Raw genomic sequence first — 18429 nt, 5'->3', positions numbered from 1 at the left:
TGTATGTTTGTAAGTATATACAAATGTATTAGTGAGCAAGAAGAGGCAGGCTTTTTGTACAGTACAAGAAAAAAAAATTGGCATGTCTCATTATATGAGAACTACTTTTGTTTTCATGTTGTAAAAAGCACAGTAGCAGATCTTTTACATGATAATTGAACACAAAAATACAAAAATCATTATTCATGTTGCTCAGGTGTCAACCCCTCTTCTCGACTATGGTTCGCCAGATCCTTTAACGAGACCCCTATCACTCCACCAGAACCATAGTGTGGTTTATGGAATTCCAGATTGTGCCTCGACATGTCCAGGTTTACTTTGGATTTGTTAGACTGCAATAACATTGGAACTGTTTCGGATATCACAAACAAATAAACACTAAACTATTTTGAAGGTTATTATCTACTATTTTTGTAAACATCATGGTAAACGCTCCCGTAGTTTGCGAGTTAAATCCACTCATACCTTATACATACCGGCAGACAGACAAGAAGATTTTTACATTACAAACTAATGAAACACAAACAGGTCGAAAATTTAGGACTTGATATCCAAAAGAAACCCCTAATCAGCCTTCAACCTCATCACGCAGATTAGGCCTCCAGTGGGGAAACTATGTAAAGAAAATGCGCCACTTATTCTACCCCAGGGTGGTGTGGAATCAAGTACAGAAATCCTTTTTTAACGCATGCAGAGAGTACATTTGAGCATACATAAATAATGCGCAGGACCTTTCGTCTAGGAAATTGGTAGCATCTAACTCTCATCAGGATTTCCATTTTGGAAACGAAGAAATTAAAGTAATTCTCGGTTATATTTCCCCATATGGTATCTTTCGGCTATTTTATATGTCTGCAGTGTTACGAAAAATTAGGACTTTTAGATGAAATCTAATAAAGTGAATCTTGTGGGTGGTATTGGAGGCCCAAAACTTTCTTATGTTAGTGTGTTATGATGGAAGTAAAATGAACTCTAATGAAGTGTATCCTGTGGGTAGTATTGGAGGCCCAAAACTTTCTTACGTTAGTGTGTTATGATGGAAGCAATATCTGATGAGTATGTACGTGTGGGCATCGTTCCGCCAACAATGGCCGTTCAATGCAAAGCAATTGATGTGTTTTTGGTCATTTTTTTTTTTTCACTGCTTCGATTTCCACGGTTGGTAGAAGCAGAGGTTGCGGTCAAACGCGGACACGGTGAGCATGTCATTTTTATGATGATGCCGCCGATCGATCGGAGAATTGGAGGAGTGCCCGCGGTGTACAATATATATATGTTTGTGTGTGTACATACACATAACGTGCCGAGTTCTGCAATTTATAAGTCAATTCCCTTAATTACCCAACCGCGATAGTCGATTCTCGATGACGGTAATCAAGCATGACTTTCTTATTCTTCGATAATGGCTACTTCAGTACCTACCAATAATACCGGCTGTAAAAAGTCGGAATCTCATTAAAATGCCGGACAATTTATCAAATGAAAACGAATTTCTTCTCGTCGTCAATAAGTTTCTGTTTAATCTTGTAGTTTCGCGGTCATTACAAGAAAAATTTATAATCGCAAGTTATATGTATCTACATGCATACGCGAGATTCATCATAGTTTTAGTAATTATATATTTATTTTATGATGACCAAAGTAGTGAAAACTAATGTCTTAAAAAAAGATGTGTCTTGTCATCGGTACGGTACCGGTGACTATAAAGTCACTCACCAGTACTGTACCGGTGATCAAGAAGCGATTCAAGATGTTCTATGGATAACTTAAAGCACTAATCAATAATGTTTCATACAACATTTAGATAGCCGTGGATAGTTTCTTAGCTACGGGTACGGTACCGATGAATAGCTTCTTAGTCACCGCTACAGTACCGGTGGATAGCTTCTTAGTCATCGGTACGGTATCGGTGACTAAGAAGCTACTTACCGGTACGGTACCGGTGACTATAAAGTCACTCACCAGTACTGTACCGGTGACTAAGAAGCTATTCAAGATGTTCTATGGATAACTTAAAGCACTAATCAATAATGTTTCATACAACATTTAGATAGCCGTGGATAGTTTCTTAGCTACGGGTACGGTACCGATGAATAGCTTCTTAGTCACCGCTACAGTACCGGTGGATAGCTTCTTAGTCATCGGTACGGTATCGGTGACTAAGAAGCTACTTACCGGTACGGTACCGGTGACTATAAAGTCACTCACCAGTACTGTACCGGTGACTAAGAAGCTATTCAAGATGTTCTATGGATAACTTAAAGCACTAATCAATAATGTTTCATACAACATTTAGATAGCCGTGGATAGTTTCTTAGCTACGGGTACGGTACCGATGAATAGCTTCTTAGTCACCGCTACAGTACCGGTGGATAGCTTCTTAGTCATCGGTACGGTATCGGTGACTAAGAAGCTACTTACCGGTACGGTACCGGTGACTATAAAGTCACTCACCAGTACTGTACCGGTGACTAAGAAGCTATTCAAGATGTTCTATGGATAACTTAAAGCACTAATCAATAATGTTTCATACAACATTTAGATAGCCGTGGATAGTTTCTTAGCTACGGGTACGGTACCGATGAATAGCTTCTTAGTCACCGCTACAGTACCGGTGGATAGCTTCTTAGTCATCGGTACGGTATCGGTGACTAAGAAGCTACTTACCGGTACGGTACCGGTGACTATAAAGTCACTCACCAGTACTGTACCGGTGACTAAGAAGCTATTCAAGATGTTCTATGGATAACTTAAAGCACTAATCAATAATGTTTCATACAACATTTAGATAGCCGTGGATAGTTTCTTAGCTACGGGTACGGTACCGATGAATAGCTTCTTAGTCACCGCTACAGTACCGGTGGATAGCTTCTTAGTCATCGGTACGGTATCGGTGACTAAGAAGCTACTTACCGGTACGGTACCGGTGACTATAAAGTCACTCACCAGTACTGTACCGGTGACTAAGAAGCTATTCAAGATGTTCTATGGATAACTTAAAGCACTAATCAATAATGTTTCATACAACATTTAGATAGCCGTGGATAGTTTCTTAGCTACGGGTACGGTACCGATGAATAGCTTCTTAGTCACCGCTACAGTACCGGTGGATAGCTTCTTAGTCATCGGTACGGTATCGGTGACTAAGAAGCTACTTACCGGTACGGTACCGGTGACTATAAAGTCACTCACCAGTACTGTACCGGTGACTAAGAAGCTATTCAAGATGTTCTATGGATAACTTAAAGCACTAATCAATAATGTTTCATACAACATTTAGGTACCCGTGAATAGTTTCTTAGCAGTACAGTACCGATGAATAGCTTCTTAGTCACCGCTACAGTACCGGTGGATAGCTTTTGAGTCATCGGCACGGTGTCGGTGACTATGAAGCTACTCACCGGTACTGTACCGATGACTAAGAAGCTAGTCACCGGTACTATAGCGGTGTCGAAGAAGCTATTCATCGGTACACTATCTTCTGGTTGCTAGAAAGCTATTTGCCAGTACTTTGCTAAAAAAGAATGCTTTATTGGTGTTTTATGTTGCATTGACTTTGAATTAGAAGATTAAATTCATGCTTCTTTTATTTTAAATAATTTAAATAATGAAAACTGTAAAAATGTGTAAGCAACCTGAATATGCAAGTTTCTTTCGTTAAAACTTGACGACCCATGCGATAATATTCTTTATTGTTCTGTCACAAACCATATTTTTTGTAAGTTTGTGCGCAACACTCGGCATCCACAGCTTAATGGCCCATTCTTCAGAACCCGTATGCGCTATACAGCAGACAAAGTGAAATTTGTTTCCTGCCAAGCTAAATGCGTGTCAACATTTATTGCCGATCAACTTTCTGGGTCAATGGGTTAAGGAAACTAACGTAAGAAACTCTACTGTTCAGCGTCAGACCCAAGGACCGAGGTTGCTCATCGACTTTCAGCGGAAAAGCTAAGCGGAATAGGTGCAGGGTTGTAGCGTTTTAAATGGATCTAACGTAAAAGGATCAATTTTTATGGCCCTTGACGAAAACGACCACAATGCGAAGGAGGAAATATAAGATTTCGGTTTGGAAAGGGCATAAAAAACAACTCAAATTATGTGTGTATAGGGACTATTATAATTGTGGTGTTACAGACGAATAATGATGCCCGACTAGAATTTATAGGGGGCATGCCCCATGAGCGTGCGCGCCTGATGTGACTAATGAGAGGGTCATGCCGATTTAGGGATTTCTCCGTAGATTCCTCGTGAAAATCCCACCAAAAAAAGTGGTGATACTAAAATGAGGATTGCCTTATGGGTTTTTCATATGGGTTTTAAGGGGTAAACCTAACAGATGTATAAATTTACAATTATATTTACCTTATGGGGGCTTAATGAGGCAAATCCGTTTGAAAATACTCTCGATAAAATAAAAAAAAACTTATAATAATTATCCCCTTCTATGAAATCTTTTACATTTACAACGAACCAACAAGTGTACTTCCTGATATTGTTATTATAAAACAACTGAAACCAGACACATCAAGTCGAACAACAGTAAAACGATTGCAATTTAAAGTGTTATTGACTACAAAACAGCCCAGTAACACAAACTTACTTAAGCCCCTTCTTTTCCCTAGGGGGCGACCTCATGGGGCCCACAAGAGGTAGTGTGGCTACTCGTTTAGGGACCCTATCCCCCCCCCCTCAAAATTCTGGCGGGGTGAACTACTTTGGAAATCCATATCGCTCACATTATCAATCTCAAACTGCTAGCATAATACCGCAAATTTAGAATATTACTGCATTCAACCCAGCTAATTGATGTACTTTGTTTCACTGCTTTTTCGAGAAGGTCGTACAATTAACTCTGAAAAATTACCTAGTAAATATTTTCAGAACTCCCGTTTCATTCCATCAGGAGTCACCACTAACATATGTAGAAACAACTAATTATTACTTTTGTATTTAATAACTGCCAATATTTCAGCATCGCTTCAGTGCTAATTGCAAATATTAGTTACTTAAGTTGTCTCTTTATAATGAAGTTTCACATCTAAATGAATCTTAAACAGCATTTGTTTTTCTTCCTGGTTCTATAATACGAGATGATTACTAGGCAAGTAATTTGTGAGAACTTGTGCAGGTCAATGATTTGAACGTGTACATCTCTAGAACTTTTTTTCACATACTGTACTTCCATTTTGTGCATTAATTACTTTTAATCGCCTACCGGAAGGATAGGGTGGCTGTCTCTAATTGAGGAAGAATTATCTTTGCGGTGTTGTATTAATTTATTAATCAGCATAATTATACGTATTGTATAGAGTATCGTTTTCTTAGTTCTAGTCACTTTAATTTGGAGCTAAACTTGCGCCTAGCCGCTAGAATATAAAAGAACTTTTGTCGATTGAAATAACCGTAGACAATGACTCTCAAACTTTTTTGTACTGTAGATCCCCTCCTTTCTAATATTGAATTGTTACAAATTTATTAACTTTAATGCTACGTAATTTGGTAGATTTAACCATGGGATTTAATTATAGAGGGGAAACGTAAACAAAATACTTGTTATATTGTATGTATTTATTAGGTAATTAAAATTGTAATGTGGTAAAATTATAACAAAAAAGTTAATGTTTATTAATGGGAGGGGTGAACCCGATACTTTAACAACAATTTGTCAATATTTGGCTTCGGTTTTGGCAAGTTTAACCTTAAATCTTCTCGATCAATGATAGCAAATTTGTTTTGTTTTTCTTTAAGCTGGATAATTAATCGATATTATTTCTTTTTGAAGTCAAAATTGTCGATATTCCTTTCTGAATTGTATCTTAAGTTCTTTGTTAGTGCTTATTCCTATCTTTTTCCTATAATATGACCCGTTTTTTTAATATCGCTGATGGTCGATAATCCCGTTATGTGATTCATTACTTTATTTATGGAAAGCCGAAATTTCGTTCACGATCTGCTTAAATGGGACCTCCATCTTGTAACATGGAACTTTCGCATTTCGAAGCTGATCTCTCGGGATCGATATAGATCACTTTAAGAATCACTACATTAGACCACGAAAGGGAGGTGTTAATGTTATTATCACAAGTACCTACCTGCTATCATCAATGTTTTTACCCATTAATCGCCTAATCGCCTAGAAACATACAAAACAAACCTGATGACATATTCAATGTTTGATAGCAAACAATGGCGGATAGGAACCCGATTATCGGGCTTCGCACTTTCGACGTCATTCCGGACATCGGGATATTTATACCGAATACCGAAAATTTCGCTATAAATGACTCGCCTGATTCAGACGAAAAAGAAAGTGTTTGTATTCGCGAATTTCATTGTCGATTGTTCCAATGATGCAACATTTTACGAAGAAGGAACGATAAGTTTCTCGAATCGGTTTTTAAAAATAACTTCATTTCGTGATTATTTTGTTGAATGGTAAAACTTCCGGATTTCCGTTCTGTGCTCGGTGTGCTTGTCGAAAACGCAGCCTGTAATTACCGACCATACGTATGTACGGATTGTGTAATAAAGTTCTTATCGTTTCTTCGCCGTTAATTTATTGCTTGTACTTGCATGTTGAGTATTTAAAAATACAAACACATAATGCATCTCAAACTTCCTTTAAAAAAATTAAGGTGGACTAACGGTTGTTGTACTGAAGGTGAAGACAGATGTGTAAAGGTGGCGTAGTTGTAAAAAATTGCCTTCTTATTGAAATCCTATTTTTTTTTTTTTGAGGAAATTGATTGCTTTTATGGTTTTTTTTTATAATTTTTCTTGAGTTCGGGCACGCTGCGAGAAAATATTGTTACTACATGGTTTCTAATCTATTTCGAGAACGGTTTTTAATATTATCGTTTATAATAAATTTAAGTTTTGTATTGTTTTTTTCGATAGAGAAAACGATAGAAAAAGGAAAGAGTGCGTACATAGGATTTGTAGATTTAGAAAAGGCTTTTGACAATGTTTAATTGAGACAAGATATTAAGTATAATGAGTTACAAAAGATAGAAGAGTAATATTTAGTTTGTATAAAGAGCAACGGGAAGTTATAGAGCTGGGATTGCAATGTAGAGAAGTAAATATTAAAAAGGGAGTCAGACTGGGATGCACACTGTCACCGCTACTTCTTAATCTATACGTCGAAGACGCGATCAAGATCATTAAAGACAGTACAACTGTACGGATAGATATACAGGGGCAAAAGATTAGTATGCGTAGATTTGCAGATGATATAGCAGTATTAGTATCTAGCAAGGAGGACAGATACCTTTAAATAAAATGGAAGCGGTACTGGCAAAATAGTATTGTATGAAAATAAATAAATGTAAAACAAAAATACTGATATGCAAGGGAAGGAGTAGGAAAGAGCGAATGTAGAAGATAGGAGACGAAAGATTATAAGAAGTGACTGATTTTAGGTATCTAGGAAGTCAGAAAAGTCAGGACGGAAGGAGTAGTAGGGATACAAAGCAGAAAATAGCGCAGGCTAGACTTGCCTTTAACAAAACGAAGTCACAGCTATGTATGTTCGCGAACGGTTAATTTAGAAATTCGAAAAAGGTTGTTAAATGTGTATGTTTGGAGCGCGGCGCTGTACGAGTGCGAAACATGTACGTGTCCAACCTGTCTTAGTACTGACGACCTTATGATGATTGTTTTTTCAGAGAAAGCTTATGTTTTTATTAATACATGAAGAGCTGAATTCAATAAATGATTTGATGAATAGTACTTTTGTTTCTTCTATTTCATCCCTAGGTTTATCATTGCTCCGGTGTTATGTAGAGGTGCCCCCCATCGATAAATAGTACAATAGTGTCGTGGAAGTTTCTATTTGTTTAATTAACAGAAAAGAAATGCCAATGTTATTTTTGCATAGTTATTTCCTCACTGTAAAATTCTATTGCAATGTTTTGATGAGAAGGCAATTTAATATAGAAATGAAGAAGTTATTTTAACAGCTATTTTTTCTGTAGGACTTAAAACTTTAACAATTGAAACAGTTGTTAATTAATTTTATACAGGAAGAAGTTCATTTTTGAAGCATTCCATCACATAATTATTTTTTTTTAGGTATGTATACTCATCCAAAAGTACAAAACCGATTCCGATTTTTAATTAAAAAGTTTTAATCAACATTTCTGCTTTGTTATTTTCTTTCCATGTCTAATTAGAGAGTACGTAATCCTGTGCTTAAATTTTACTCTTTGTTTCCAAATTAACGTACGCCCAATGTCGCTCGATTTCGAAACGAGACGATTTAAATTAATTAGTTTTCCTTTTTCTCCAAACGCCGGAAAAAAGAGACACACGCTGTCTCTCTCCTTTTCTTTTTCGCTCATCCTCAATAAATTACTTGGTCCCATTACTTAGATAATTAAACGAAGCCGTTGTATATTTTGCCGAGGGTGCGTTAATGAAGATCGATGATGAGGGGGTGAATAGTAAAGTAAGTTGACTGTATACAGGTAAACCCGTTGGTATTAGTCGTGTTATACATAACATAGATGTTCAATTATCGTTGTGTTTATATCGATTTTCTTTACAAAAAAAGAACTATTAAATGCAGCGGAATTAAAAAATGGTGTTGTAAGGGCTTTTAAGATGTAACTCGTATACAGGCAAAGCAAAATTTACAGCGAACATAAAAATTACGCATTTCTTGTCGGCAAATTGGTGAACGTGTGGTATATACCAGAGCCGGGCAAATTCGGCTCTTTTGACTCCCGAGTGCTCCTCAGGTGTGGCCAAGAAGGTCTTCATTGCTTCTGCGAGTGCGAGTGAGATAATTCTTTCCTTCTATAGCCGGACCCCATAGTATTGCGAACGTAGTCCGGCATGCTACCCCTGAGCTGCAGGACGATCTTTAGAAAATTTTCGTAGGTATTAGTAGAATGCAGATTCGTCGTACGGACGGCTGGGTGTCTTTTGAAGATTTCCCCTCTTCCACGAAAACATAAAAAAAAAAAAAAGATTCGGGCTATAGGGCCGTGGTCTAAGTGAACGATTCGGTCCAGACGTTTCGTCAGCTACTGCGGCTGACATCTTCAGTGGTAGTGCTGCGTTGACAACGTGAACGTAGATTGTATCTCGATGTCTCGACAGCGACTGTCGTGGAAAGCCAAAGGCCGTGAAAGCCTTTGTTCTTATTTCGTAGGTATTATTTAAGTTGCGAGAGAGGATTCGCTCGTCTACGGGATGAAGGGGTTTGATATGGGAGTGGAAGGGAAAAGAAAAAGAGAAAGCAGTATGGGTCATTACTGCTCTCTCGGACTCATTGAAGGGTATGGAGTGACCCAAACTAACCTCAGGTAGCGTCTCCTACGGAGTTAAAGTTTGTCCGACTCTGGTATAATCCAGAGCCGGGCAATCTCGACTCTTTTGACTCCCGAATGCTTCTCAGGTATAACCATTGCTCATTGCTCCTGCGAGTGAGATGATTCTTTCCTTTTCTTATCCCTTCCATTTCGTAGGTGAGTCCCCTCTTCCGTAGCCGAACCCCATAGCATTGCGACCGTGCTACCCCTGAGCTGCGGCATGATCATTAGAAAATTTTCGTAGGTATTATTTAAGTTGCGAGAGAGGCTTCGCTCGTCTACGGGATGAAGGGGCTTGATATGGGAGTGGAAGGGAGAAGAAAAAGAGAAAGCAATATGGGCCATTACTGCTTACTCTCTCGTACTGATTGAAGGGTATGGAGTGACCCAAACTACCATCAGGTAGCGGCTCCTACGAAGTTAAAGTTTGTCTGGTTTTGCCGTAGATGAACGAAACCTCTCTCGCAACTTAAATAATACCTACGAAAATTTTCTAAAGATCATCCCGCAGCTCAGGGGTAGCATGTCGGACTACGTTCGCAATACTATTGGGTTCGGCTATGGAAGAGGGGACTCACCTACGAAATGGAAGGGATAAGAAAAGGAAAGAATCGTATCACTCGCACTCGCAGGAGCAATGAGGAGCTCCTTGGCTATACCTGAGGAGCACTAGGGAGTCAAAAGAGCCGAGTGATTACGAGTGCGGCAATTAAGTTCCGGGAGTTCAACTAAACTTTTCACATAACAACACTGCGGGCTTGGAACTTACGTTTCTGCCGACTTAGTATCGGTAGAAGTTTGAAGTTGGTAGTCTGTTTCGTTTACGTTTTATCAGTGCTTTTCGTAAGTAAGATTTTTTTACTGGTGTCGCAAAAATGAATTACCCAAATCACAAACAACGTTACGCGATACAGTGTTTTAGTGAAATCCGGCGTAAAAAACCGTCTGAAACCTCCGCGATTTGGATAAAATTTATGTGTCAATATTTGGTAGAAATTGGAAAACAGCAGTCGACGAAAGTAAGAATGTCCAAATCCAAGATGAAGGTAATGCTAATCGTTCTTTCCTGGATATCTTGGTATCATCATCCATGGTGAGGATGTTTCATCCAATCAGGCAGTGACAGTCCTGAAGTGGTTGAGCGCACTTTGGGCTGACACTTGTAGAGACAGGCTGGAATTTGCGCATTCTTCGTTGATTGCCCGCGAGTATTTGGCCAAAATAAAGTAATGTCCATTTAATTATTAATTATTAAATTTAAATGGACCTTGTTGGAGCATACGTCATCCTAAAATGTAGCATCGTACTACAGATGGCGTTTACCGCGCCATTTGTGGTATTTTCTTTTTAGATAAGGGTTTTTAATTCTGATTTGAAATTTCGCGAGGTTTTTACAACGCAACGCTCTTACAGATTAGGTAATATACTTCCAAATTTATCTCAATCTAGTCGAAAAAAATCACAAATTGCCGGTATTAAGTCACCCCTTAAAACCTCATTTTCCGCATCCAGATCGCCTCTTATCACCTCTACACTTATCAATAAAGTTTATGGTTCGTTGGATTTACATCAGTGTAAAAGACGGCAGAATTTATAACGATGTCACGTAACTCATTTGTTTTTTAGTCTAACAACGAGCAAACTAACGATGCGACTGGCGTTCGTTCGCTTAATCTGGACGCACCTTTATTATCGGTAAAATTTATTTAGTACAATAGTTACGCGAAGATGGAGAAGGGCTGCTAATGTAATATGCACAGCACGGCTTTGAACAATCTATTTGCAGATCGAAATTAAATCACTGAACCCTGTTCACAGCAGGTTACATGCTAATGTACATACGTACCGAACATAAATGTAGCTCATACACTCGAAGTAAATTACTCATGTATCTGTTAGAAGGAAACATGTACATACTACAATTATAGTACGTATACAACGTCGTTAACTTTGAAAAGACGATTTTGTCGCGTAACTAGTTACTACTTCATCAAATAACAGATTATATGGCTTTAGACACCTGGTTCAGTGTATTATATGTGCTGAATTATTGGCAGCCCTTAATAATCAGATGTAGTAGGTATACTTTACACATATACACAAAAAAATCTCATTATACTCTCGACTCTTGTTCATTAAACATACTTTTTCATACAGTACCTGCCAAAAGTTTTGTTCAATCATGAATAGTAGTGCGAGTCGAAAACAAGCGTTAAAGCCTTTAATATGTCTTCAAATATAAATAAACTTCTCGTTGATATTTTCAGTAGTAAATGGTACCAATAACAGCACATTTGTGCAATGCAATTGTAGTGGATAAAATGGTCATTTTTTTCGTGCAGTACTGTACGGATTATACGCTCCTCACTGGTTAAGAGTTTGGCTGAGAGTTGTCTCCTTCCTTTTCTGGCCTAGTGCTGTTCTTTTCTACTTTGCTCCGGTCAAACTGAAAGTCACATCGATACAGAAAGTAAACGAAGTATAATAGAGGTTCTCTATAAGTTTGTAAAAGTGCGTTTAGACTAAGCGAGCAAATGCGTGCATCATTTGTCTCAATTGTTCGCAAAATGGCAAATGATTGAGAATGAAACCAATAAACTCAGAATTATTTCACTGTTTCAAATAATCAGATCTACTAGGTAATAGAGGTTCTCTATAAGTTTGTAAAGGTGCGTTTAGACTAAGCGAGCTAATGCGTGCGTCATTTGTCTCAGTTGTTCGCAAAATGACAAATGATTGAGAATGAAATCAATAAACTCAGAATTATTTCACCAAAAGCCGTGTGAATTAAAGAGTTATCAGAAGAATGTTACCGGTGAGGAAGTAGATTTTATAATTACGCATGTTTCGGTTGAAGATTGATGATGAAGCTGTTGCACATTGGATACGACAAGTTAATACATAAATATCGGTTTTAATTAGGTTATTAAGTCAATGGAACCGGGCACCTTTGGTACCACCTATGTAACTATGTATGTATGTATGTATTTATGTGGACATTTGTATTGTTATGCTGCGAACAATGAAATCTATAACGTCGTCGCCGTCGTCTGGTGTCGTCAATTGTGAATACCATTCCGGGCCAGCTCAGCAAATGTATTGTTACCTTATAACAAAAGACTCAGCCGTATCCTAAATATACGTCGTGTATCTATTGGAATAATCCGTTTTTTTTTTAAACGACAAACTGAATTGAATTTTTGTATTATCGAACTGATCTAATTTATATCTGAACCAATCACAAAGTAATAGTGTCAATCAGAAGACATTAAGAACAGATAAGGTGCCCCAACATTTTTAAAATTTTGTCCGTCTTTCTACATATAAGTAGATATAGTTGGCATAAAACTTTTTTCTTTCAACTTACTAACTAACCTAAAAGTGTATTGTATTTTTGAATTTCGTCAGTATATATCACCCGTATTTAGTCGTCTTATCTTTGTTGACCTATAAAATTAAGTTGACGAAATATTTCAGTAAATTTTCTATGGGAAACTGGTCTATGTCTATTAAATTGTTTCCGATTCCTGCTGCAGTGGTTACAGGACTTATTTACTCCAAAATATTTGGTTGAGAGGATGATATATTTGTAGTTTCTTCAAAATGGATATGCATATTTGTTGCATTTTACAGAATCTAAACAAAAATGATCTCTGCTGCAAAATCACTAGGAGAAAGCTAGTAGTATCTGGAATCTCGTAGTATTCATTCTGAAAATAAAATTGAATTCTTTTAAGCAATTCAAGACTATCAATAAGAGTGAATTATTTTTTTTTAAGAAAAAACATTCAACTGTTGACAGAAATAAAACAAAATATGTATCATTAGAAAAAGGAAAACTATTGCAAATATCGTAATCTACGTATTGGTGAATTAATTTACTAATACATTGAATTAACCCTACAAAGAATTGCGTCTCATCGTAATCTACGAACAAGAGATAATAGTATTGCTTTTATACAATTTGGTTACTTAAATCACAATTACAATTTTTAATGCAGTAATGTACTTAGGTATTTCTTGTTCTAATAGCGATGATATCATAATGCAAGCAACTTTGTTCTACATTCAGAAAGATTTTTATGGTAGTTTATTTATCTAGAAAACTGTGTATTTCTTTCACATCGATGTACAACAATAACGTGTAGCACAGATACTTTTAACAAGTATGTGTTTTATTTACATTCACCTATTGTATATACATAAACAATAATGTCCATGCTTGATACAAAATTCCTTCTTTTTGGTAATTACTTGCACCTATAACACCATCGCTTTCATTCCAAATTGTTTAGATGTGAAAGGAATAATGCGATAAATAAATTAGTGTTACGTTGGATTATTGTAATTAGTTGCACCAATTCAACTAGTACGTAATTGTGTTGTAATCTCTGCTGTTTTGTTGTCAAGTCAAGTAATTTATTCAACATTAAATAATAACATAATTTTAGAATAAATTAAAATTTATCTAACTGTGTGTGGGAATTGTAAATATATAGCGGATAAAGGTCTTTATTATTATTTATTTATTGATTTATTAACTTCTAAAAATCAAAAACTATGATGATACTTTCACAGTTGTGTGCTTGAAATTGGCCAATTTCGTAATACAAAATGTCAAATAGATTATTACCAGTAATATATTATTATATATACATAAAATTGGATTGTCTCCATATAACCAACCCCAGCGGTAGCTTCTGAGCATGGCAGGGTAAGTGAGTAAGATCGCTTTAATTTAGAATCCATTTTAGAGAAGATTTATTGCAAACATCACTCTTATAATATTTAATTTATTTTCAAACAAAAAAGTCTAATGGGTAGTAATAAATACAAACGCCAAAAAGATAAAAATCTCTCTCTTCGAAGTAGCTTCATTATCTGCTACTGCTTTATGTGTATATATATATATATAGAGGAATTTTTGAGTAGAATAATAAAGTACAGGGTATGTTGACGATATTGTAATATATAAAATAAATGATCCTGTCGGCTCCAGTTTCCTTTCGACAAGAAAATTACCTCCATGCGCTTCACTTCTCCTCCATTGCCTATGTTTACGCATGAAATAAGTTTTTACGTAAACATCTGGTTTTCGTTGTCAACACTTTTCTTAAACACGTTTCCTACCGTGTGACAGGCACAGGAAAGAACAATTTTAATTTTATTTGTCAAGTTTCCCATTTTTTCTAACGGAATGTCTCTTCCATTTTCAACCAGATGGAATTTATATTAGTGATATATGAACATACAACAAAGAATAGCAATGGGTAGAGTCGCTTTTAATAACGGAAAGAAATAAGTTTTGTGCTCACGATTTGTTAATATGGAAATTCGAAAAATATTAAATGGGTGTGTTTGGGACATGGTTCTGTATAGCGTGAAATGTGGACGAAGAGCGCTAAGGAAAAGAAAAGGGTAGAAGCGTTTGAAATGTGGTGTTTTAGGAAGATCTAAAAGGGTGTCATCGAAGTCGATAAGAAATAGACGAGATAGATTGGTAGGACACCTGGGGAGACATGACAGATTACTTAGAGACGTTAGCAGAAGAAGGATTTAAGTTGGACTAGGCAGATCTGGATTAGATAGCAAATAGCTAGAGATGTATGAAGGTCTAGAAAATACTACAAATGACGCAGTGAACGCCATCTGTAGCACGATGCTACATTTTAGGATTACGTATGCTCCAACAAGGTCCACTTGTGTGGATATCTACTTGCTGAAAACGAATCCTGGCGTAGCCAACCTCAACGTGATAGGCACGTTAGCTTAATCGAATAAAATAATTCGAAGTGGTCCGTATTCTGTCGAAACTGCCAGACGCGGATCGCGATTTCGATCTTTTTGGATCTCATCAGCGCGTCGCAGACAGCTCCGACAGAACACAGGTCTCACATTCAATCTAGTCTAGGTCTACCTCTATTTCTCTTAACTCCTGTTTCTGCTTCTGATATGTCTCCAACTTATCCTTGATGCCCAAGAAGGTGTCCTATCAACGTATCTTCCCTCATCAATCGTGGGTAACACCATATTTCGAACATTTCTTTAATCTTTTCTTATCTGCCGCGCCCACCGTCCACGTTTTGCTCTCGTACAGAGCCGTACTCTAGACAATTTAACCTTTAACAATTTTTTTCGAATTTCTAAATTTTCGTGAGCATGGAAGTGGTTTCCTTTTGTTAAAGGCGACTCAACTAAACAGTAGAAATAGCGAATAATGTTAAGTATGTATGAAACTTTAAAAAAGTATTTTATTATTTACAATAAAAAGTTTAAATTCCGATATCTTATATCTCTCATTTTCATTAATTTATAATTAGTTATTTCCTCTGCTAACTGTTTTACTTTTAAATGTGATTTAGTTAACTCCGATGGTAAATTATCTACTTTTGTCAGATAAGTAATACTCATGATTGATATAGTGACATTTGGATTTGTTTATGAAAAACCTGATTTCTCCACGGATCGCCTTTCTCTAATGAATGTTTTGAACTATAATATGCATCACGCTAATTTGTGAATAAAATCCAATACATCAAACATGTGCCGTAACACGTGGGCAGCGACCTTAGCAACAACCGTCACCCCTATTAATTGAATTCAGTACATGTTAAGCCTTATAATTACATTATGTATAATGGTGCACATGGTGTGTATGTGTGCGATTAAATTTCTAAAAATATTGACAATATTTCCAGTTAGTTACTTGCATGTTATTTTTAATTTGTAGTTGAGGGCAACATCGACATGCGAAATTTACCATGAGCACTTATGAAATTGATTTTTTTTTGTAGTTTTTCTAATTTGTGTTATAAACAGTAAGCAATTTTAATTAAGCCTAATCTGCTTTGGTGGAGTGTGGATTATAAGTAGATAGAACAATAATAAATCGAAATGAAAGTTATACTTCTTATAAGAAGAAAGTTGCGGCACATAAGGGTTGTTTTCTTATGGAGTTTCTGTAGAACAGACAACTGCAGGAGAGAATTTTAACTTTATGTGACTTCTAGTGTCTCTGAGACAATCGATAATCTGCCTGCAACTTATGGAATAACGCATCCTGGCGCCTCTATTTCACATTTTCTATTTTGAAATGCTTAGTCAGAGCCCATTAACATGGGCACAAGTGTATCGCAAAGCTTTGATATAGTTGCAGTGAATTTACAGTAGGTAATTGATGCTGACTATACAGTTGGGTATTCTACATATGGCTTCTTTGCAGTGGTAGGGAAGATGATAAAAATAAATTCACTCGGATATATCTCGATTTCTTTAGTCGTTTTGGTTTATTTGCTTTTTTTTTATTTGATTAATATGTCCTTAAGCGTTGTACAGTTATTGTTAACGCTCTCCGTTGGTCACTAAACAGTATATATATCTGTAGAAATAGCGAATAATGACAATGCCTACCAGGTATTAAAAGAAGCATTAAACAAAGCTGGATTTTATTGTAGAACAATAATAAATAATTGTCTTTTACAATTTTTATCTCGGCTAGATCCTCACGTATGAAGATTTAGTTGCTGTATCTTAATTTTAAAGAACTATTTAATACATTATTACATATTTAGATCGTTCAACCCAATAATAATGAGAATTAATATTAGATTGGTATAAGAATTTTGCTTCTACAATGTTAGTTTGATGTCTCTTCTTTGATGGCGGAGTTACCCTTATTATTGGGGTTGTTTCGTGTGAAATTTTTCTTCGGTAAAAAGAAGTAAAGCAAGAAGAATAGACCGTTGATTAAATGCTGTAGAGATACCTACTTTGATTAACCCTGTTGCAATTACGTACATATATGTTTATACCTAGCAGCAGGGAATTCTTTTAATCGGATTTTCAAGCCACATCTTTCGTGCCTAATCCGATTTGAGGGAAGTTGTGAGGCACTTAATTAACGCATGTTTGTGTAAAAGGCTGAGTTAAATCCTGTTCCTTCGTTTATGTCTCTTTTTTGATTGACAGCTTTTTTTTTCGTTTTTGTTACAGTTTTGGCAAGAGGACCGGGGGCAGTGCTCGTAGACAAAACGAGTGCTTCGTTCTGGAACCTTCTGAGATGATTGTGGTAAGTGTCTAGATTTGGATAGGTACCAATTCATTGATTTTACAGGTGAAAAAAGATCGTCATCTTGTGCCCTTTCACATTGTGAAACTTTTTACATATTGCATGTTTTATGAGAATAAATATGAATGTTATCATTCTTAGGCGCTGTCCGTAAGAGAGAGGAGGGGGTGCGGTAAAAGTTTATTCTAAGCCACATGCAGAGGGTTGATACCTGAACAACGTGATTTTTAATTTGATTAATGTCTATTATCTGCACACAATATTTGCTGTGATAGTTTACAAGAACATTTACTGTTTTAGTTAGTTTTGAATAAGAAAAAAAACGAAATTTGTATGAAAAGAACTATAAACATCTTGCTGTTCTAGCGAGGGGGTTCATGGGTAAAACCATGGTAGGGTCCGACAGAACACAGAGCAACTTTTACCTGCTAAAATGTAGCATCGTACTACAGATGGCGTTTACCGCACCATTTGTGGTATTTTCTAAAACGCGCTGTTAACACAGCAGGTAAAAGTTGGTCTGTATTCTGTGGGAGCTGTCTGCTACGCGCTGATGAGATCCAAAAAGATCGAAATCGCGATCCGCGTCTGGCAGTTTCGACAGAATACAGACCATTTCGAATTATTTTGTTCGATTATGGTAACGTGCCTATCACGTTGAGGTGAGCTACGCCGGGATTCGTTTCAGCAAGTAGATATCTATATATTTAAATGGACCTTGTTGGAGCATACGTAATCCTAAAATGTAGCATCGTACTACAGATGGCGTTTACCGCGGCATTTGTGGTATTTTCTAATACTGTTGTATTGTTTTAAGCAATGACATTATAACATAATTCACGATTAGATTGATTATGAATTCGGATTTGATACATAACATTTTTTCCATTAAGGACGAATAAAATTAACGGCTAACTTCACTGTGGTCTTCCTCCATTGCTTATTAAGGAACACGGTGTATTTGTGCAATCTGTATTTATTGACTTATGTATGTTTGCATAAAATTAATAATGATTCAACGCGTATACTTTTCCTGTCCTT

At 36.5% G+C, this 18429-nt stretch overlaps 1 protein-coding gene across 2 annotated transcripts in view; it reads left to right on the top strand.

Moving 5' to 3' along the window:
* LOC108742345 (rap guanine nucleotide exchange factor-like) overlaps positions 1-17789 on the top strand; it is a 76487-nt gene extending 58698 nt beyond the window's left edge. The window contains exon 2 of one of the 2 annotated variants that reach the window (XR_003231496.1): positions 17313-17388. Coding sequence is in view for 1 of the 2 variants with exons in the window: in XM_018477526.1 (XP_018333028.1) it covers positions 17313-17400 (88 nt within the window). In the remaining variant the exon portion in view is untranslated. Of the gene's footprint in view, positions 1-17312 lie in introns of both variants that reach the window. The other variant, XM_018477526.1, reaches the window with a different exon arrangement.
* The last annotated feature ends 640 nt before the right edge of the window (positions 17790-18429 follow it).

The sequence above is a fragment of the Agrilus planipennis genome, unplaced genomic scaffold (assembly GCF_000699045.2).
Source record: "Agrilus planipennis isolate EAB-ADULT unplaced genomic scaffold, Apla_2.0 scaffold329, whole genome shotgun sequence".
In the NCBI taxonomy this organism is placed as follows: domain Eukaryota; kingdom Metazoa; phylum Arthropoda; class Insecta; order Coleoptera; family Buprestidae; genus Agrilus; species Agrilus planipennis.
This window is presented reverse-complemented; position numbering and strand designations above follow the sequence as displayed.